The sequence below is a fragment of the Callithrix jacchus genome, chromosome 5 (assembly GCF_049354715.1).
Source record: "Callithrix jacchus isolate 240 chromosome 5, calJac240_pri, whole genome shotgun sequence".
Lineage (NCBI taxonomy): Eukaryota > Metazoa > Chordata > Mammalia > Primates > Cebidae > Callithrix > Callithrix jacchus.
The window spans coordinates 64771977-64794223 of record NC_133506.1 but is presented as its reverse complement, the minus strand read 5'-3'; the positions used below and the strand labels follow the sequence as shown (position 1 = coordinate 64794223).

The window sequence follows — 22247 nt, the reverse complement described above, 5'->3', positions numbered from 1 at the left end:
TGGGCACCTGTAATCCCAGCCAATTGGGAGGCTGAGGCAGGAGAATTACTTGAACCTGGGAGGCTGAGGCTGCAGTGAGCCAAGATCGTGCCATTGCACTCCAGCCTGGGCGACAGAGTCCATCTCAAAAAAGACTTGTCGACAGGATCGCACTTTGTTGCCTAAGCTGGAGTGCAGTGGTGTGATAACAGCTCACTGCATGCATCCTCAACCTTCCAGGCTTAGCGATTGTCCCACCTCAGACCCGAGTAGCTGGGACATTTGCATACCACCTGACTAATTTTTGTATTTTTTTTTTTTATAGATAGGGTCTTGCTATGTTGCCCAGACTTGTCTTGAACTCCTGGACCTCAAGTATTTAATGCTCCTCCTGCCTCAGCCTCCCAACATGCTGGGATTACAGGCATGAGCTACTGTACTCAGCCACCGAATGCTGTTTCTTCAAAAATACTGTCACATATCACAGATGAGCACAAGTGACTCAGCAGCAGCTCTGCCATGACTGCTTATCTAGGTGGGGCAGTGGTGGGAACAGAGAAGTCAGCACTGAGGGAGGTGCACTTCTGCTTCTCCTCCACGCTGCCGGCCTCAGGCACACCAAACCCTGCCTGCTGTCTACACCAGCACCTCCCATCTATCTAAGATGGTGTTTCACAATCTGGGTTAGTACATCCAGTAAGAATCACTTTGTTCAGTGCAGCTTAGGAAATGGTGGGAGAGCTACCTGTTTGCACCTGGTTTGTACTTCAGGTGAGGGCTTCTGCTCAGCTGACTTGAGGTTGCCTTGACTTACCCAACTTGGGCCTTCTAGTCAAATTCCCCATGAAATCTAAGTTGTAGGCAGAGTACTTCCAGGCCAGGCATGGGGCTCCTTTTCCAAATATGAGCATTAAAAAAAAAAAGCCTGCCAGCAGGCTCAGATGCCAGCACGCAGACACCTGAGGGCTCATGCACACCTGCATTTCAGTCACACTGCCGAGATGGGGCATGTTTTTCTGGGATCAGTTGTGTGGCCAAGACAGTTTCCTCTTTACCGTCATTCCAGGTGGCCCAAGACTGCCACGTAAACAGTGGTGCACACGCAACACCATCATGCCCCCAGCACTCAACTGAGTGATAAGTATTTCTCAATATCTTGGAATTAAAATTTCTTAAACTTTCTGTGGGCCACTGATCCCTTTTAAAATCTTTAAATGCTCTGAATCTCCCCTATGAAAAATGGCCCCATCACCCCTCTTGAAATCCTTCCATGCACCCCTTCATTACTCTGTGATATCAGGTCTTCCTGATGGAAGCCTTTAAACTAGGTGAGGAACCACTTTGGCTGTCTCTTAAAGACTGGCCTAGCTGGGCACAGCAGCTCACGCCTGTAATCCAAGCACTTTGGGAGGTCAAGGTGGGCAGATCACTTGAGGCCAGGAGTTTGAGACCAGCCTTGCCAGCGTGGCAAAATCCCGCCTATACTAAAAATACAAAAATTATCTGGGCATGGTGGCACACACCTAGTCCCAGCTACTTGGGGCTGAGGCATGAGAATCACTTAAACTCAGGATGTGGAGGATGCAGTGAGCCAAGATCATGTCACTGCACTCCATCCTGGGCAGCAGAGCAAGACTTGTCTCAAAAAAAAAACTGGCCTTCAGGAAGAGGTGCCATGTGGCTCTTAAAGGGTGAATGGGGCTTTGAAGGCAGGGGCCCCAGCCTTTTTATGGAAGAGATAATTTCAAATTTTCCCAAGGCCTTAGAGCAAGCTTGTCCAATCAGCAATCAATCAGCGGCCCATGGGCCACATGCAGCCTAGGACAGCTTTGAATGTGGCCCAACACAAATTCATAAACTTTCCTAAAACATTATTTTTTTGCAATTTTTTTAAAGCTCATCAGCTTTCATTAGTGTTAGTGTATTTTATGTGTGGCCCAAGACAATGATTTTTCCAATGTGGTGCAGGGAAGTCAAAAGATTGGCCACCCAGGTGAGGCTCACGCAGTGGCTCACACCTGTAATCCCAGTACTTTGGGAGGCTGAGGCGGGTGGATCACAAGGTCAAAAGATCAAGACCATCCTGGCCATCATGGTGAAACACCGTCTCTAATAAAAATACAAAAAATTAGCTTGGCATAGTCCCAGCTACTAGGGAGGCCGAAGCAGAAGAATCATCTGAACCCAAGAGGTAGAGGTTGCAGTGAACCAAGATCGTGCCACTGCACTCCAGCCTGGCAACAGAGCAAAAACAAAAAAAAGACTGGCCACCCTTGCCTTAGAGAAAACGTGGCAGGTGACACATGTTTTGGTGTGAGGGAGAAGCACCGGCTTGGCTCCTGTGGAACAAGGAGCACCAAGGCCAGGGGGTGCTTCCAAGATTGCTCTGAGGGCTCTTCTGTCAGCCTAGGGCAATGGGTTAATAAACTCAGGGTCCAGCTTCGCGCTTCAAAGAAGCACGTTCAGATCTCTGAAGAGAAATCCTAGAGCCCAGAGTTCCCCACATGAACCCAAGTGGACACCCCAAGGCCTCCAAGCTTTGTCACCTTATGCTACCATCTTCCTGAGGAGCATGGTAGCAGTGCTGGCCTTAGGAACGCTGAGGCCAAGGCAGCCAGGAGACGGTTACTGGGTGGGATCTGGCCCCAGGACTACCTCGGATCTAGGCTTGTCGTCACTGCAAGTGGTAACACCGCGCTGTCGCTAGGAGCAGGGCAGGGTGGCGACCGGTGCCTGCTCCTTCCACATGTAAGCCGCTGCCCAGGGCAGATGTGCAGCAGCAGCAGCTGCAGACAGTCATGGAAAGAGAACAGCGGGAATTGAAATGCTCATAATTTTAATGGTCAATAGCTTCTGGTGGGCTCTGGATGGTACAGTTAAACAATATACTTAAAGACCTCCCCCAAAGCACGTCCACACCCCTCAGCAGCGTCTGCCTCCATCAGCGTTCCACTGCCCAATCAGACTTTCACAGCCTCAGACCCTCCTTTTGGGTTATGGAAATCCACATCTCAGTGTAATGAGCTGAAAAACCCTGGGTACACCCGTGACCTGTTATTTTTTTTTAAAATAACAAATATTAAGCCAAACACGTTCCAGGCTCTGCTGCCTCACAGAGTAAGCAACATGACTGTGGCGATCTGAATGCTCCGTTGTCTCTTGTGGGCCAGGCGGTTCTGCTCTCCCTGTGCTACTGAAATCATACTGCATAGAGTTCATAAATCTTCTTTACACAGTACACCAGGGCGGCCAGTGCTATCGTGTTGTGCAGTCTCTTTCTGTGCAGGTCGTCCTTCCGGACCAGCACCACCGGGGTGGAAGATGTGAGTGTGTGCAGAGGCAGGCGTGACAGTTTATAGGCGTCGTACTCTACTTGGTACTTGCAGCAAGGGTCAAACTGCCACGAGATCCCATAGAGGGTGCAGCAGGCCAGGCTCAGCACGCCAGCAGGCAGGGAGATGTAGTGGGAATAATCTAAGGGCAGCGCCAACGGGGTGAAGAGGCAGGCGGTGCCCGCCAGCACGGCCGTCTTGTGCAAGCAGTTGCCCACGGTGATCCAGCGGGCCGTCTCGTCACCGATGCGAGTGGGCTCGATCACGATATATTTGTACTGGGCTTCCAAGGCCTGTTCCAGCTCATACTCAAACTGGTCTTGGGCGTTCTCCCCATTGTAGATCTCATGCACAATGTAGCAGTCTGTGGCCGACAAGCTCACCCTTTTGATGGAGGGGGTGGGAGAGAGAGAGAGGGTGATTAGGCGAAGGAGCACTTAACTGTGTGTTTCAGCACTGGGGGAGGTCTGAGCCTGCAACTCAGCTTACAGCCTGCACTGCGGAGGGCACATCTCACTGAGGTTCTCATCCCAATACAAGACAATAGGCAAAAAGTATATTTCCTTTCCAGGAGGCGAAGGCTGTAGTGAGCTGAGACCGTGCCACTACACTCCAGCCTGGCAACAAAGCAGGACTCTACCTCAAAAAAAAAAAAAAAAAAAGGAAAAAAAATTTTTTTTCTTTTTTTTTTTGAGACAGAGTTTCGCTGTTGTTACCCAGTCTGGAGTGCAATGGCACGATCTCAGCTCACCACGACCTCCACATTCTGGGTTCAAGCAATTCTCCTGCCTCAGCCTCCCAAGTAGCTGGGACTACAGGCGCGCACCACCATGCCCAGCTAATTTTTGTATTTTTAGTAGAGACGGGGTTTCACCTTGTTGACCAGGATGGTCTCGATCTCTTGACCTCGTGATCCACCACGCCTGGCCAAAAGAAAATTTTCCTGAAAAAATAGTGAAATATAAAAAAAGGCAGGAAAAGAAGTACTTTGACTTTAAAATGGCAAACGCAAGCCTGGTGGTTAGCCTAAGGCTGTGGACCAACTAATCTGTGAGTCAGCCAAGGAGCCTAAAGGAGAGAACCATCCGGCGGAGAATCACATGGACACAAACGGCAGCAAGAGGCCCGAAGCCTGAAAGGTGCTCTTAATCAGGGCAACTGCAGGAGGATTTTTCACTGGAAACCAACAGACCTCGGGACAGATAAAACTAAGCCCTTGCCCTCCACAGGGTTCCTAAGTAGTCATCCTGGCCCTGCAGAACAGAGGCAGAAAGGAAGGGCTTTGCCTTGGGTGACTGAAACCCAAACTCCTTTGGCTCTCCTGGGAGGCCAGGCTGTACAAGCCCTGGGTGCCCTTCACAGGCCGGCAGCAGCAACCACCCCCACTCACGGAGGAGAGAACAGGAGACCCAGGACACTAGCCCACTCCATAGGAAAAGCGACCCTTTCACTGATTTTGGAAAAGACACACATGAACAGTAGTGGCCCCCAAATTTAATGGGCAGGAAGGTCACTTGAGGGGTTTCAAAACATCCAGCCCAGATGATGACACCAATTCTGGCCTTGTAGAATTGGTGTCACTCATTTGCATAAGAAACACTGCCACAGAGACCACATAAGGGGCTTTGCCCCTGGGACTGGGGATGCCCAACAGGACCCCAACTAGCAGGAGAGTAATCTGGCCCATGGAAGGCTCAGCTCTGCAGCAAGGCCAGGTGGCGGCCTGGCTGCACCCCCGCACTGACCGTGGGCCAGGCTGCATTTTAGGCACTCTGGGTAAAAAACCCTGGTTTCTGGCCTGTCCAGTGCAAATTTCCCACCCAAAGCAGGATCTTCTTCCCCTGCGGTGGGCAGGCCTGAATTCAGGGCTGTCCACTCCTTGTCATCTCTCCTTGGCTGGTTTCAGCTGGCCCAGATCTTTCTGAATCTCTGCACAGTCACCCCGCACGCTACTTGTCCTCACCTGCAAGAAGGCTTTATCTGAGCCCTGACAGGGACACTGCTACAGGCAACTCTTGAGGCTGGATCAAGTTTTCCAACTTGTGGCTCCCAAGGCTGTGCAAAGCCATGTTCTGTCACCTGCCTCAGTGAAAAGCAGTCCCTTCCCTCAGCAAACCCTGGTCCCCAGGACGGTCAGACCCATCTGACTAAGGGACATGAGGCTCCAGGGACCTGCTGGTCACTGCTCCCCTACCAGAGCCCATGCCCCTCCAACTGGGACACTCTGGGACAGTGTTCCAGCCACACAAGGGTCAACATGGCCCATCTACCTGTGGCTCCAAATGTCTGACAGGAAGCAGGTTCCTTTGCTGGCCAACGAGAAGCACAGCCCTCAGTGTGCCCAGATTGGAAGGGCCCACCTGCCTGTCCTATCCTGGCATGCACGCCTGGCCGCCGTGCAGAGAGGAAAGTCACGGCGAGCTGAGCCACCTGGCCAGTGGCAACGTGGGAGTGATGAGTGAAGACATTCATAATAAGCCACCCCAGAACCTCAGCCCAGCATGAAGATAACCCCAGCCTGCTTCAAGGGTGGGAGCAATTCCAAGTGATGAGTGGTAGAAATCAGACTGTCAGGGCAAACTTCAAGGGAAAAAAACAGGCAATCATATTCCTACTACTGAGACTCCTCCCAGCTCCAAGCCTTCAGCAAACAAATAAGCAAACCTAACAAGCAGGGTTCCATTCTGGTTGGATAAACAACTGGTTAACATCTCATGTGGCCGCACTGAAAATGAAAGTCAGTGGTAATGGGCTGACTGTGCCCCCAAGCATGAGGGCCCTACTCCCAGGTAGGAAGCACTTTCATAAAATGCACTGGCTTGGACTTGGGCAAAGGGAACTCTTTATCCTGAAAAAGTAATTCAGCTGGGCTAAGCAAAGCCTCCTAATTCAATCATAGGCCCTAATTAAACTGCATGCACTGGGGAGAAATCAGTTCCCTGAGGGTGGGACAAGAGCCTCCTAAACATGGGTTGCTGCCAAACTGCCTGTGACTGTGTGCCAGTGTCTTGCCTGCCTTGCTGGGGTGAACTGATGAGCTGTTTCTTTAAGACTGCACAAGAAGCTTATGAAATGGGGAAAGGAGGGTTTTCCTTCTGAAGTCCTCAGTGGAGTTTCTCCATTTGGTCTTAACTCAGAGGAGAGGTGGGGTGGGGGGGCCACATCAGCTGTTATTTAGGCAGAATTCAACAATTTTTTTTTTTTTTTTTGAGATAGAGTCTGGCTCTATCGCCAGGCTGGAGTGCAGTGGTGCAGTCTCAGCTCACTGCAACCTCCGCCTCCTGGGTTCAAGCTATTCTTCTGCCTCAGCCTCTCAAGCAGCTGGGACAACAGGCACGTGCCACAATGCCCAGCTAAGTTTTTTTTTTTTTTTTTTAGTAGAGACAGGGTTTCACTATGTTGAACAGAATGGTCTCGACCTCCTGACCTTGTGATCCGCCCGCCTCAGTCTCCTTAAGTACAGGGATTGTGTGAGCCACCATGCCCAGCCAACAATTTTTAAGACATAGTCCCGCTCTGCTACCCAGGCAGGAGTATGCTGGTGTAATCTTTGCTCATTGCAGCCTTGACCTCCTGGGCTCAAGAGGATCAAGAGATCCTCCCACCTCAGCCTCCTGAGTAGCTGGGACTACAGGTCTGTGACGTGATCTCAACTCACTGCAGCCTCTGCCTCCCAGGTTCAAGTGATTCTCCTGCCTCAGCCTCCTAAGTAGCTGGGGTTATAGGCATCTGCCACCACACCTAATTTTTGTATTTTTAGTAGAGATGGGGTCTCATCATGTTAATCAGGCTGGTTTTGAACTCCTGACCTCGTGATCTGCCCACCTTGTGCTGGGATTACAGGTGTGAGCCACCACAGCTGGCCTAAAAAAGTTTTGCCATGTTGCCCAGGCTGGTCTCGAACTCCTGAGCTCAAATGTTCCACTCTCCTTGGCCTCTGAAAGTCCTGGGATTCAAAGGCAAGAGCTACCACATCCAGTCAGATTCAGCATTTTAAAAGCCACACTTAGCAAACAAGCAGACCAGAGGCAGGGTCTTCATTGGCACTGGAGGACTGAAGGCTAAGCAGTGCCCCCATATGCTTATATGAGAGATGGTGGGCAGTGTGCAGGGAGGAGCGGGGCTTCCACTCCCAGGTGGGAGCACTCCTTAGAAAACTCCCTTCTGGTCTCAAGTCCATCAGGCAAGAGGAGCAGAGAGGCCAGAGAACAAGGTGGGGGTAGGGGGCCAAATCTTGTCCCCATCTTGAGACCAAAATGGAGTTGCTTCCAAGTCAGCTGTGCATCCTACTGACGGTCAAAGCCAAGCCAGGGACACCCTGGGGTGGGCACCAGAGGCAGGCTTCCTCCTTCAGGAACACTCAAAGCAAAAGGGAGGTGCCAAGTTGGGGCTACACAATGTTCTCGCCAACACCCAAATCCACCCTTGTGCGCTCCCTTTCTCTGCCCAACAGGCCAGCATCATCCTGAAAGTAGTGAAAACCATTGTTGGTCCCACTGAGGAAATCCCAGTGGAAACCCCAGCCACCGGAACAGACTGCCCCAACTGGAAACACAGCAGTGGGCAGATCCCACGCCCTCCGGCCCCCGTGCAAGCCCAGCTGGCACCCACATCCACCCAGACCCCTCTGCAGGCTCCATTGCTTGCTGGGAAGGATGGGTGGGTCTGCCCACGAGTCCCAACCAGCCTGGAAGCTTCAAGAGACCAAGGCCTTCCAGGATCCCTCCCACATCACTGCCATTGCCAAGTGTGGCCCGCCCCCCAGCACAGGGAGTGAGGAGACCAGGTACCCTCTGCCCTTAGCTGTGAGCAGTCCTGTGAATGGCACAGCCATGAGCAAGCGTGTGGACATGGGGGCACTCGCTAGCATACGTCCTGAGATGTTGGCATGGGTCTGCCCCCACCTGCCTGCCAAACCACTGCCTGGGCCTCCTGCAGCCTCAGTGTCTTCCTGTGGGCTGGGCACTCTTGCTGCCCACCATCTAAGACACCTACCCACAGCAGAAACACAAAGGGCATAAGCCACACTGCCCCCAAACAAAGGCAGCGTCCTGCATAACTGCGCTGAGGCTGAGGACTCACCAATGTGCTTTTAAAGCCAGTTAGGCAAAGGGAATCTCAGTTTCCACTGGGAAAAGACAACATGTGAAGTCTAGGAAATGGATTTCTGGGATTCCATAATGAGACAGACTCTAGGAGACAGCAAGATTCCAACCAAAACACACAGACACAGGTTTTGAAGCTGTCGCTGCTGGGCTCCTGGGTCCAGGTCTGCATTGCTGACAGGGACTGCTGGACTTCTCTTACTTCAGAAACTCATGGCCATGACCAGGCATGGTGGCTCACACCTGTAATCCCAGCACTTTGGGAGGCCAAGGTGGGCCGATCACTTGAGGTCAGGAGTTTGAGACCAGCCTGGCCAATGTGGTGAAACCATCTTTACCAAAATTCCAAAAATTAGCCAGGCATGGTGGTGGGCGCCTGTAATACTCAGGAGGCTGAGGCATGAGAACTGCTTGAACCTGGGAGGCAGAGGTTGCAGTGAGCCGAGATCTTGCCACTACACTCCAGCCTAAGTGACAAAAAGAAAAAGAAACTGCCAAGTACTCCCAGGAGAGAGCCATGTCCAGCCAGCACCCGCCCACCCAGCAGCCACCCATGTATGGCTTGCTTCTGCTTGTGGGTCAAACAAAACCTAATGAAGGAAAGAACCCAGTCAGGTGTTTCAAACCGCTGGAGAGCATCGCCAGCTGCCCCCCAACTTGTAAGGCCATGGGCTTTAGGACCTGGGCAACCTGAAACCTGGTGCATAGGAGATTTTTTCTTTCTTTTTTAAAAAATTATATGGAGGTTTTTGTTTTGTTTTTTGTCAGAGGGGCGTTCCCCAAAGATGGGGTTTCACCATGATGGCCCAGCTGGTCTTGAACTCCTGACCGCAGGTGATCCACCCACCTCGGCCTCCCAAAGTGCTAGGATTACAGGTGTGAGTCACTGTGCCCAGCCTTGGTTTTTTGCTGTTGTTGTTTTTTTGTTTTTTTTAAGTAAGAGCTAGTTGGAATCTTCTGAGCTTTGGGCTTCCTAAGGGACTGTATTTTTGCTTTTCATTGCAGGTGTGAAATGACCAGTAAGAGAGCATAATAGAGTCTATGTTTTAAAAAAAAAAAAAAAAAAAAAAAAAGGCCAAGTGTGGTGGCTTCTGCCCATAATTCCAGTACTTTGGGAGGCTGAGGCAGGTAGATCACCTGGGGTCAGGAGTTTGAGACCAGCCTGGCCAACATGGTGAAACCCTATGTCTACTAAAAATACAAATATTAGCCAGGTTTGGTGGCACGCGCCTGTCATTCCAGCTACTCAGGAGCCTGAGGCAGGAGAATCACCTGAACCTGGGAGGCGGAGGTTGCAGTGAGCAGAGATTGCGCCATTGCACTCCATTTCAAAAAAAAAAAAGAGGAAAAGGTAGCACCAGTAACAGCAGAGTCTCCAAGTGAAATCAAGAAGTTCAGAGGAAAAGGCAGTATACTACCTGTAGTATATTTTTAAAAGTCTCTATTTGCTTTTATATGCACAGAAGACTTTTGAAAGGATACACAAAGACCTGCGCTTTCTGACTGGTTACTAGGGAGGGAACTGAGGGGGCTCAGGAAAGAAAAGGGAGGGGGACCCTTTCTACAAATGACTTTTGATCTTCTTGAATCTGGCATATCTCTGGTACTTAAAGATCAGTGTCTGAAGTGGGTCTTAACATATGGAAGAAGAAAAGCAAAAGGATCAGTATCACTTTCCTAAACACACCATGCCAGCACTGAGGTTGCTTTGTATACTCTGAGCCTTTAGCGCTAGGAGCGAGTCAGCCTGTTCCAGCACCTCAGGGGGGTGACTGCAGACACTGAACGGGGTCCCCCTCTTCGGCCTCAGGATAACTTGCAGGCGCTTGTGAGTGGATGTCTTGAACTTCCCTCCCTCAGCCTTCAACCAAGTCAGCCTTCAGGCCCTCATCTCTCCACCTGAGCCCAACTCAATCAGCTCTTGCACAGTCAGCAAAGGAATCCCCTGGGAACACTAGCATTCCAGTTAAAAGGTGGTCACACTGAAAACTCAGCAGAGCAACTCCAAATCTGGGATGTGGGCACCCTGTGTCTGTCCTAGCAGCCAATGTCTGGAGGCGTCTCCCCAGAATGCAACAGCTAAACAAGAAGGTTCAGAACACTGTTTGGTGGGAGCAAAAGATGACTGACAGGAAAGGGAGGGCAGAACCACACCTCCTCCACGAGTGACATGAACTAGCTCCACATACTCTAAGGCGCACAGAGCTTGGGAACGTGCCACTGAAAGCCCACTATACACGACAGCAAGGACGCTATGGCCCACTTGGGCACAGGGCCTCCGCTTAGGAGGCAGGCCAGGATAACGCTAGTTCTCTATCACGCTGGGCAGGGAGCACAAAGGCTTATCACTTTGTCTTTTTTAAAGCGTGATAAAATACACATAAAACATACCATCGTAAGCACTTTTAAGTGTCCAGTTCACTGGCAATAAGCACATGCGCACTGATGTACAACCATCACCAACATCCACCTGCAGGATTATCTTCCCAAACTGCAACTGTATCCATTACATGATCCCCCCATTCCCAAGCCCCTGTAAACTACCATTCTACTACTTTCTACCCCAATCAGTTTGACTATACAACTACTTCATGTAAGTGGGATCATATACAGTATTTGCCCTTTTATGTCTGGCTTATTCTACTCAGCATAATTAGTCTCAGGGGTCATCCATACTGTAGCATGTATCTGAATTTTCTTCCTTTTTAAGGCTGAATAGTGTTCCACTGTATTAAACCACATTTTGTTAATCCATTCATCTGTGGTGGGACACTCAGGTTTCTACCACTGGCTACTGTGAATAATGCTGCTGCAAACATGGGTGTAGAAACAGCTCCTTGAGCCCCTGCTTTTTTGCGCGGGTACATATACCCAGAAGCAGAACTGGTGAATCACATGGTAGTTCCATTTTTTAGGGTTTTTGAGGAACCTCCATACTGTTTTCCACAGCAGCTGCACCCTTTTACATTCCCACCAGCAGCGCACAGGGGTTCCCAAATCTCCATATCCTCACCAATACTTACTTTCCATTTTCTTTTTCTTGAGACAGAGTCTCGCTCTATCCTCCAGGCTAGAGTGCAATGGTATAAACTCAACTCACTGCAACCTCTGCCTCCCGGGACTTAAGTGAGTCTTGTGCCTCAGCCTCCCAAATAGCTGGGATTACAGGCATGAGCCACCACACCTGGCTAATTTTTGTATTTTTGGTAGAGACGGGGTTTTACCATGTTGGCCAGGCTGGTCTCGAACTCCTGGCCTCAAGTGATCCACCTGCTTCAGCTTCCCAAAGAACTGGGGTTACAGGTGTGAGCCACTGCACCTGGTCTCAGTTTTATTTATTACTGGAGACAAAGTTACACTCTTGTTCCCCAGGCTGGAGTGCAGTGGCTTCCCAAAGCGCTGGGATTACTGGGTGAGCCACTGCACCAGGCCTTATTTATTTATTTACTTGAGACAAAGTTTCACTTGCCCAGGCTGGAGTACAGTGGCGCCCACTATACAAGAGAGCAAGGGAGCTATGATGATCTGCCCAACTGGCCTCCCACAATGCTGTAATTACAGGCGTGAGCCACCACACCTGGCCTCATTTTCTTTTTTAATAGCATCTATCCTGCCTGATTGTGGTGCATTTTCATCATCTCAGAAAGAAACTGTACCAATCTGCATTCCTTTCACATCTCCCCCAGCCCTTCCCAACCACCAATCTGCTTCTCAACTCTGGATTTGCCAATTCTGGGCATTTCATTTAAATGGAATCCTATGACATGTGGTCTTCGGCAACTGGCTTCTTTCATTTTGCTTTTTTTCTTTCAGATGGAGTTTCACTCTTGTTGCCCAGGCTGGAGTGCAATGGCCCAATCTTGGCTCACTGCAACCTCTACCTCCTGGGTTCAAGCAATTCTCCTGCCTCAGCCTCCCGAGTAGCTGGGATTACAGGCATTCGCCTCCATGCCCAGCTAATTTTGTAGTAGAGATGGGGTTTCTCCAAGTTGGTCAGGCTGGTCTTGAATTCCCGACCTCGGGTGATCCGCCCACCTCGGCCTCCCGAAGTGCTGGGATTGCAGTTTGCCTTGTTTTTAAGGGCCATCCTGCTGTGGCATGTTTATTACTTTTCACATGTTAAAAACATAATTTTTGATGTGTGTAACAAATAACTTTTAAAAATCTTAAGATAAAACTAGGCACGGTGGCTCATGCCTGTAATCCTAGCACTTTGGGAGGCTGAGGTGGAGTCAGGACTTCAAGACCAGCCTGGCCAACATGGTGAAACCATGTCTTTACTAAAAATGCAAAATCAGCTGAGTGCGCTGGCGCATGCCTGTGGTCCCAGTTACTCGGGATATTGACGCAGGAGAATCACTTGAACCAGGGAGGCAGAGGCTGCAGTGAGCCAAGATTATACCATTGAACTAATAGGAGACTTTTCCATTTTTTCATGCTTTTCTGTATTTTTCAAAAAACGAAACATGCTTCTTTTATAATGAGAAAAATAATTATAAACTTATTCTTAAAAAGAAAAACTATTCAACTCTATCTCTTGAGGTAAAGAGAGCAGACACCCATGGGACCTCCTTCCACTGCCAAGAAGAGCAGGAGGTGGCTCACTTCCTGCTCCAGAACCTTCTGCCCATGAGAGGCAGTAGTCTGGATGCAGACAGCTTCTCATGGCTGAGGTGTCATGCTGATGTCTGCCCGCAGTCCTGCCCTGAAAGAGAAGGACAGTTCCAGGTCCCTGTTTTCCTTGAGCAAACACTGGCCAAGCTACCAGGCCAGCCATCATCATCTCCCTGGTCCTGAGAGACCCTGCAGAGCCAAATCTAAGTGAAAGCATCCCTGTTAAGCCCCTTCCTGGAGGGGGGCCTGAAACTCCACGAGGACAGAGGCTGCATTTTTATCATAGTTTCCCCAGCACTGGGCCTGAATGTAACAGGTTCCCCAAAAGATGAAGGTGGAGGGCGTTTGTAATAATTACAGGCATGCGCCACGGGAGTGACAGGAAGAGAAAAACAATTACAGTTATTAAGAGAACTAGTACTGGAAAAATGTCAAACTAGGTCCAGCTGTCTGGCTGCTTTTCACTCACCTATGATCCAGGAGGTGCTGGGCTGGACCTCCACCCGCGTCTGCCTAATTAAGCCCTGCTTCTTCGGGACCTCCAGAAAGCAGACGAATGACGCCGTGAAAGCCTGTGCCCAGACTCAAAGGCACGGGCAGGTGGCCCCAAACCCTGAGGATGGCTTCACAGGCCAAGGAACTCTCACAGGGCACTCGGCCCTTTCATCTACTTGAGAGGACACTTTCCTATTCTACGCACTGTAACTGTCAGCCCTTCTGTCTGGGGAGCAGGAACACGGCGCAATGAGTGTAGGAGTCAATAGGCTGGATTCAAGTTCCCTCTCAGCTGCCTACTGGATTTGTGTCCGAGGGCAACACACCCGGCCCCTCTGAGCCAGTTTCCTGTGTTGTCAAATGGGGCCAGAGGCCCTGGCTATCCCAGAGGACTGGAGTGAAGACAGGAACAGTCGCCAAGCACTGCCCCTCTGCCTAAGGCACATGTGGCTGATGAAATTTAAATTAATTAAAGTTAGACATATCAAGAAACTCAGTTCCTGGCCAGGCACAGTGGCTCATGCCTATAATCCCAGCACTTTGGAAGGCCAGGGTGGGTACATTGCTTGAGCCCACAAATTTAAGACTAGCCTGGACAACATGGTGAAACCCTGCCTCTACAAAAAATACAAAAATGAGCTGGGTGTGGTGGTGCAAGCCTGTGGTCCAGCTCCTCAGGAGGCTGGGGTGGGAGAATGGTTTGAGCCAGGGAGAGAGGGTGCAGTGAGCCAAGGTCACACCTGCACTCTAGCCTGGGCGACAGAGCCAGACCTTGTCTCATAAAATATATAAATATATAAATAAAACCTCAGTTCCTCAGACACTGTAAAGTCCTGACAGCCACATGTGGCTGAGGGCTGCCCCGGTGAACTACAGGGACATGCCAGGATCTGTGGTGCCAGAAACTCCTACTGGACAGCCCTGCTCTGAAGAATGGTTATGACTACTACATGGCTGTCAGCTTTTCCTGAGAACTGTGCCCATAACGTGGCTGCTGGTACCAGGGCAGAATCCAGTGGCGGCCAGGAGGTTCCCGGGTGGGCTCACTCATGGAGAGTATGTGCACACCTGCACGCCAGGGCAGAGGAGCCACCTCCCCACTTCCGTGGACCCAGGGACCCTCCTGGGTCCTCCCCTCTTCAGAAAGGGGGTGGTCTTCCCTGGAATGTGACCTTGACCTAAAGAACTGAACCACTGAGACACAAATTAATGCACTTGGAATCCAGGTTGCTTGGGTGAACCAAGGGAAAAAGAAATTCTTGAAAACTTGAAGGCACATCAATGCCGAAGAGGATGAACCCCATCCTAACCTATGAATCCAACTTCTGCAGCCAGAACACGTGGCTCTTTGTTAAGTAGCTGAGTAGAACCCCACGACCAATGGCTAAACCCCCACACACTTGGGTGCAGATCCCATATCTGCTCATCTCATCCCAGCCAGAAGGAAACAAAAACTCCCACCACATACAAAAGGGAACATGGGAGTCTTTCAAGAGAGATTAAACACTCGCAAACCCTGAGAGTCTAAAAGGGAAGGATCAGAAAGGAAAGGGAAGCTGTCACCCCAGGACCATGACCCAACCTGCGCCCAGGGCTTGTGTTCCATCTGCTCACTGGATGAACCTGCATGGGTCACCTGGGCCCAGGCACACCTGAGTTCACAAAGAACAGGACAGGTTCTGGGGAATAAAGCATGGCTCCTATAAAACGCTGGTGCAGACGGCCATGCAAGCCAGGGGAGGGGAAGGCCACAACCAGGAACTTCACCTTAAACCTGAACCTTTAGCCCAATGCATCTGGCCTTCGGCATACCCCAGGCTGCCTCATATCATGCTCAGAAGCAGATCAAATACATCTTCACAGGATTAGAAAGACAGGAACTCGGAGCACACAGCTATCCTCACATTCCAACAATCACGGAGGGCTCGGGAGGCTCAGAGGTCCTGAGAGAGTGAAGCCAAGCAGCCCAAATAAGACAGGTGGGGCTGTCTGTGAGCTGGTCCGGGCTGGCACATGGCGGCGGAACAGATACCTGCACTGTGCTTTCCTAGATGGGCAAGTGTGTCTCAAAGACGCCGACAGGACAAGTGGCAATCAGTTTGATGTGCTCATTGCCAGTGTGCTGAATTTTGGACAAGAATTCAGGTTACAGTTCAGAGTCTGATGTTCTTCATTGCAAACACTGTTGGTTCCCTAGATTTAATGGAGTGGAGAGAAAAATCAACATGCAAGCACTACCATTTTGCTATTTACACCCCCTACTTTAGTCAAAACCAGCACTGTCCGTATCAGAACTTTCTGCAGTGATGGAATGTTCTCCACCTACGCTGTCCAATGTGGTGGCCACAAGCCAGAAGTGGCTACTGAGTACCTGAAATGTGGCTAGTGAGACTAAGGAGCCAAAGTCTTCATTTTATTTAATGTTAATGAATTTAAATGTAATTGCCACATATGGCTGGTGGCTACTGAACTGCTGTGTTAATTGAGCACTGATTCTAAGGCTGTGGTTGTAGACTCAGCAAGGTAAAGCAAGAACCCACACACCACAGGCGCTAAGCTGGAGCATCTAGAACACAGCACTGGCAGTAATACTGGGGACAATCTGTCGCCAGGTGGGGCCTTTATGTACAACGCATGCTTCAAGAGTTGGTAGCCACTGGCAAATCTGGCAAGTCTGCCCAAAGTGTTGCTCTGTTCCAGCCCCTGCCCCAAACCAGACAATGTTTCCCTCAGCTTCAGCAAAAGCAGATATCAACCAGGTATGAGCTGCAACTGGGGAGAGCACTCATATAACATGGAGCTGAGATCTGAGCACAGATGTGACACGGAACAAAGTCATTTAAGAGAACCATAAACAGCCTACTTCAGTCATAAGAGCCAATAATACACTCAGATCTCATAATCTAGGTCATCAGCTAATCCACCCTGCCCCACCTGAACACCCATCACTAACCGAGCAGGAATGGAGGGATGCCCAGAAGTCAGCTCGCTAGGTTATGGTAACATACCACATAGCAGGTTATGTTACCAGCCCCTCCTCAGCATGGGAAGACCTTAGGGAAGCTGGGCTTGGGCAAGTGACTCTTCCAACAGAACCCGACTAGGGCTTTATAGCAAAAGCAAACAGAGGGGTAGTCTCCACCCATACCATGTTCTAGGAGAGTAGATGGTGACATCCAAACTACAAAACCAAATGCCACATTCCTGCTGGCACACACTTGCATGTGTGGGTAGAGCCTTGAGCTCCAGACCAAACCTGAACACCTACAGAGACCAAGCAGATAAATGCATTGAGTCAAGCAGTCAGATGAGGAACCATGAACTGGAGAGCACTTGTCCTGACCAAAAAGAGTCAGCCACTACCCAGCTTTTCAGCGAGCGTTTTATGTGAAATCTATTGGCAACTAATTTTAATTCTCTTAAGAACTGTTGAGAGAATGGCCTGGCATGGTGGCTCATGCCTGTAATCCTAGCACTTTGGGAGGCCGAGGCAAGCGGATCACCTGATGTCAGGAGTTTGAGACCAGCTTGACCAACATGGAGAAACCCAGTCTCTATTACAAATACAAAAATTAGCTGGGTGTGGTGGTGTGTGCCTGTAATCCCAGCTGCTCGGGAGGCTGAGGCAGGAGAATCGCTTGAACCCAGGAGGTGGAGGTTGCAGCAAGCCAAGATGGCACCATTGCACTCCAGCCTGGGCAACAAGAGAGAAACACTGACTCAAAAAAACAACTGTTGAGGTTCAACAGTCAACTGCACTGCTGGTTTGCAGACTCCATTTTGAATAAATACTTAGCTCAAGCCAAAGCAAAAACAACTCTTAATATCTTTTCTTAGATCAATAAAAGCTTAACCTGTGCTGGCAAGGCTCCTATTCCCTGCCTGGGGCATCCCTATTCAACTCCTCCTTTTCAGGCCCAACTAGAGGGCCTACGTTTCTAATACTTTGAGTTTTCTTTTTTTTTTTTTTTTTTAAGACAGAGTTTCGCTCTTGTTACCCAGGCTGGAGTGCAGGTAACAAGGTATGGGAGGCACCGCCCAGGCCCTCCTTGGAGGCAGGCGCTGCTCCCACACCATCCCCCCAATTCTCTTAGACTCCGGGTACTTTGGAGACCGAGACAGACATGTGGTCCCTGCTGCCACCGGAGGTCCCGCTTGCAGGTGCAGACTGTTAGAGGAAAGGATCTGAAAGCAAGGAAGGGGAATAGCTGTGTAATAACTGCCGCGAAGGAGAGACGGCCCTGCGACAGCGATAGCCCTGTTTTAGACAGGGCCTCCAGGCCTCTTAGAATCAGTTCCTGCCCCGCACTCACTCCTGCCCTGCCGCTGCGATGGCATAATCTCGGAATCTTTGGAGGCAGATGCAGGGCTAAACCATCCACCTGACGGGAATCCAGGACCCGACATCTCCCTGTCTGGACACTCCTGTAAAGAGCCAGTCAGGAAGGACTAACCGCAACCTTGAGATTCCCAGGTGCTGCTGCCTCAGATCTGTGGACTTTTTGGGGGATCTCTTACATTTGTGAACTTCTCAGTCTCTCTACTGCTCCCACAGACAATGTTGCTAAACATATTAGTTGGTCCCATAAATACTTAAATGCGAAAACCTGGTCCAGATCCAGACCAGCCGGGTGTGTCACATTCCTGTGCAGTGGAACCGCGCCCCCAACCCCCTGCAGGCTACAGCAGGCGGAAGGCAACCCTCTCATTGTTGAGGTTTCTTTTGGATTTCCTTCCAGCTCACATTCTACCACAATTTTAGCTGCTTACAATCCTCTCACGGTCCTTCATCACCTATGGTGTGTGATTCCTACTCAGCACAATCCAGAGGCCCCTCCTTAGTTAGAAAATTGCCTCACTCTCCAAATTCAACTGCTTACCTTTCCTGTCTGGAACTTACCAGCCTAGTAAATTCAGAGGGTTTGTAGGTACACAGATGTTCTATGCCTTGCCTAAAATGCTTTTTTGCCTCCCAGCCAACTTCTATGCTTCAAGACCTTGTACCTGTCCGGTGTCTAGAAAGTACCTGGTCTTCCAGTTGGGTCATACAGCCCTGCCTCCAAGTGTCAGTATAGCCCGTGCTGGAGACCTCTGGACAATTCCACAGTATGACCCTGCCTGCAGATATGCCTGTCTTTTCTCTGGATCAGTGTGGTGATTCAGAGGGTACACTAGGGATTCCAGAACGTACTTCTTCTGGCTCAGGGGCTGCTGGTGTAGCTTATGTTTCTCAGCTGCCTGGTTTGTGTCATGGGATGATATTATTATGGTACCTCCCCTCAGAGAATTGCTGTATTTCCTGAGGTGATACATATATGGAACTTAGAAAAACAGCGCAAGGTAACAGTAACAACTGATTATTATGTAGTGCCAAGTGCTGTTCTATATTTTGAGTGATCTACATCTTGATCTTCACAACAACCCTATGAAAGTGATACTGTTGGCCGGGTACAGTGGCTCACGCCTGTAATCCCAGCTCTTTGGGAGGCCAAGGCAGGTGGATCACCTGAGGTCAGGAGTTCAAGACCAACCTGGCCGACGTGGTGAAACCTCATCTCCGCTAAAAACACAAAAATTAGCTGGGTATGGTGGCATGCGCCTGTAATCCAGGCTACTCAGGAGGCTTAGGCAGGAGAATCACTCAAACCCAGGAGGTGGAGGTTGCAGTGAGCCGAGATCACATCACTGCACTCCAGACTGAACAACAGAATGAGACTGTCCAATAAAAAAGTGATACTGTTATTATCAACAATCTCATTTTTCTTTTCTTTTTTTTTTGAGACGGAGTTTCGCTCTTGTTACCCAGACTGAAATGGCACAATCTTGGCTCACCGCAACCTCTGCCTCCTGGGTTCAGGCAATTCTCCTACCTCAGCCTCCTGAGTAGCTGGGATTACAGGCACGCGCCACCATGCCCAGCTAATTTTTTTTTTTTTTTTTTTTTGTATTTTTAGTAGAGATGGGGTTTCACCATGTTGCCCAGGATGGTCTCGATCTCTTGACCTCGTGATCCACGCACCTCGGCCTCCCAAAGTGCTGGGATTACAGGCTTGAGATACCACGCCCGGCCATTTCTTTGAGTTTTCTAAACACGTTATTTCCTATTACTGTTTGCATTAAATATCTTGAAAATGTTTTTGTTAAGGGCGTGTGAAAACCAGTGAGGTAACTCATTTAAATAGCCCAATCTAAGAAATACCAGGCAGGAGTTAGAAAAACGAAAGTGTTTGCCATTGCTTTTCCAAGGAAGAGGAAAAGCAGAATGGGCAACGTTGGATAACCGGGCTCAAGAATAAAAGGCGAGCTAAAGGATTCTATGGCAACTGCCAAACAGGAATAATCTTCCTAGCTGGGAAGGCCATCTGCAAGCAATAGCAATGAACACAGGATGGAATCAGTTATAGAAAAGGAATAATGCGGAATAGTAGAGAGGAAGAGAACTTTTCTGTTAGACAATCCTCACCAAAAGAAAGACGGGGTGGGGTGGGGTGGGGTGGGGAGTGGGGGACCCAGCAAAACCCAAACTTTCCTTTTTTGCTAACGGCTGCTATTCCAATCAAGCTTTAGCGGATAATTAATCCAGGTGGCTCCACCAGTATACATGGTCTCCCAAACTTCTACTGGCTGAACAGCTTCTAGTGACTTCCACTAGCTGAAGCTGCTACCTAGAAGCAAAAACTGCAACTTCAACATGAAATGCGGAAACTACTCCAACCTCATCCAGAAATTGGTTATTCAAACGGAGGTCCCCCTTTGAAGAAACACGCTCCTAGCTCCCTAGCGACATACCATTCATTAGTAAAGGTAACTTTAAAGAACTTCCACGGCAGGAGCGCTCGCACAGAACAATCCAAAAGTCTCCAGAATAGCCCCCTCGAGGAAGTGGCCGGCTCCGGGCCCGGAAGAGACACATGGAGCGGATGGGGAGCTAAAGCTCCCTGGTAAACGTGCGGATCAAACTGCCCCTGCAGCGGCCGGCCTTCTCTGTGAAGGCTTCCCCTTCTTCTCTCTCCGGGGGCCCGGTCCTCCTCGCCACGTCGGGGGCCGCGGCCGAGATGGCCCCGCGCGTGGCCAAGCGGGGAGGGTGCTTCTGCCGCCGCTTGGCCCGCGGGCAGCTAGGCAGGTTCCTGGGGCCTGCGCGAGGCGCCAGTTCCTCTCCGCAGAGCCTGGCTTTGGGCCCCGCCCCGCATGGCCGCTGCCCACCTTACCCAGCTCGGGTAACCTCCCTTCCCCTAAGCTCTCCGCCGAGACCTTCGGCCTGACTCCCACCCGGATCCCGGATCCTCCGGAACTGGAACCCCGTATGCCCGGCGGGGGTCCGGAGAGCCAGGGCAGGAAGCCTGGTGCAGGCCCCGGAAGCCGCGCTGGGCTCTCCGGTCCCTAAGCCGCCTGCACCGGGAGCAACAAGCCCTTGGGTCTCACCTCTCTCGGGCGCTGCCGCCACTGCTGCCCGGGCCAAGACGCCTCCTTCCCCAAGCGGCCATCTTGGAGACACTCTGCTCGCCAACGTCTCGCGCCAAGGCGGCATCGGGAGAGCAGACGAACCGACGGGAAGTGTAGTCCGGCCCGCTATCGTGGGCCGCTCGGCGGGCAGAAGCCGGACCCGGCGGAACTACCGCGCCCACAAGTCAGCGCGCCGGAAGCCCCGCCCCCGGGGTCGCTGGGGCCGGTAGTCCTTCTGCGAGGGCGCGAGGCCCCGGGGAGCAGTCCTGGTTCGAGCACTTAGGAAGAAACTGAAGTTCCCGGCGTTCTCAGCCTGGGAGTCACCGGCGCCTACCCGCCGGTATGTCCTCGGGTTTCATGAGCCAGTAGCAGTTGGAGAGAGGACAGGAAAGTGCCTACAACTCCCAGAGCGCCGCGTGGAGGCGCCCGGCCCTGCAGCCTCGTCCTGCCAGGCCGCGTCTTTGGCCAGGGGGCCACTGCTCTGTCTGCGGGCCTCTAGCGCACGGCTCCTCCGCGTCGACCCTCCTGCCCTTCACAGCCTCGGCCCGTAAGGTCACTCTTGTTACCTTACGGTAAGCCACCGTGCCCGGCAAAAATCTCATTTTTCAAATGAGGAAATCAACTTACAGAGGACTTGTTCACACTGTCAGCCGGGAAGGGTGCTGGGATTTGAGTCCAGACTGACCAGTTGCAGGGATTACACTCTGCCATTGTGCCTCTCAAGAAGCACTGGAGGCAGGTCTAGTGCACAGAGTCAATGTAAATGCGCAAACAACTGTGGCCCTAACGACCCTCCCATTTCTCCAGCTTTTACTCTCCCCTTACCTTCTGTATCGCCATCTGCTTCCAGTTTGCCAGCTTGGGCCAAGATCCTCACAATATTGCCTCCTGGTTACTGTGAATGGACAGAGGTTGTCTGGAAGGATCATAGCCTCATTGACTCAGTGTGTATTAGCTGAGCACCTACCGAGAGCACAGCCTGAGTGGTGGGAATTAGTTCCTGAGGGCTGTCATAAAGTGGAGACTCCCGTGAGCCCTCTGTCCTGCTGTACGAAGGTAGCCAGTGGAAGGGCATGTCCTAGCTGGTGCTCAAAGTAATCTGCTACTTCTCTTACTACACTTTCATTCATTCAGTCTTTTTTTTTTTCTGAGATGGAGTTTCACTCTTGTTACCCAGGCTGGAGTGCAATGGTGCGATCTTGGCTCACCCCAACCTCCGCCTCCTGGGTTCAAGCAATTCTCCCGCCTCAGCCTCGTGAGTAGCTGGGATTACAGGCAC

The 22247-nt window shown here is 50.8% G+C and overlaps 1 protein-coding gene across 1 annotated transcript; it reads right to left on the bottom strand.

Moving 5' to 3' along the window:
* Positions 1 to 2798: 2798 nt before the first annotated feature.
* TMEM11 (transmembrane protein 11) lies at positions 2799 to 21018 on the bottom strand. The gene is made up of 2 exons (XM_035299303.3): positions 20948 to 21018; positions 2799 to 3695 (listed from the first exon to the last, which is right to left on the bottom strand). The coding sequence occupies exons 1-2, from the start codon at positions 21007 to 21009 to the stop codon at positions 3179 to 3181; spliced, it is 579 nt and encodes a 192-aa protein (XP_035155194.1). The 5' UTR covers positions 21010 to 21018; the 3' UTR covers positions 2799 to 3178.
* Positions 21019 to 22247: the final 1229 nt, after the last annotated feature.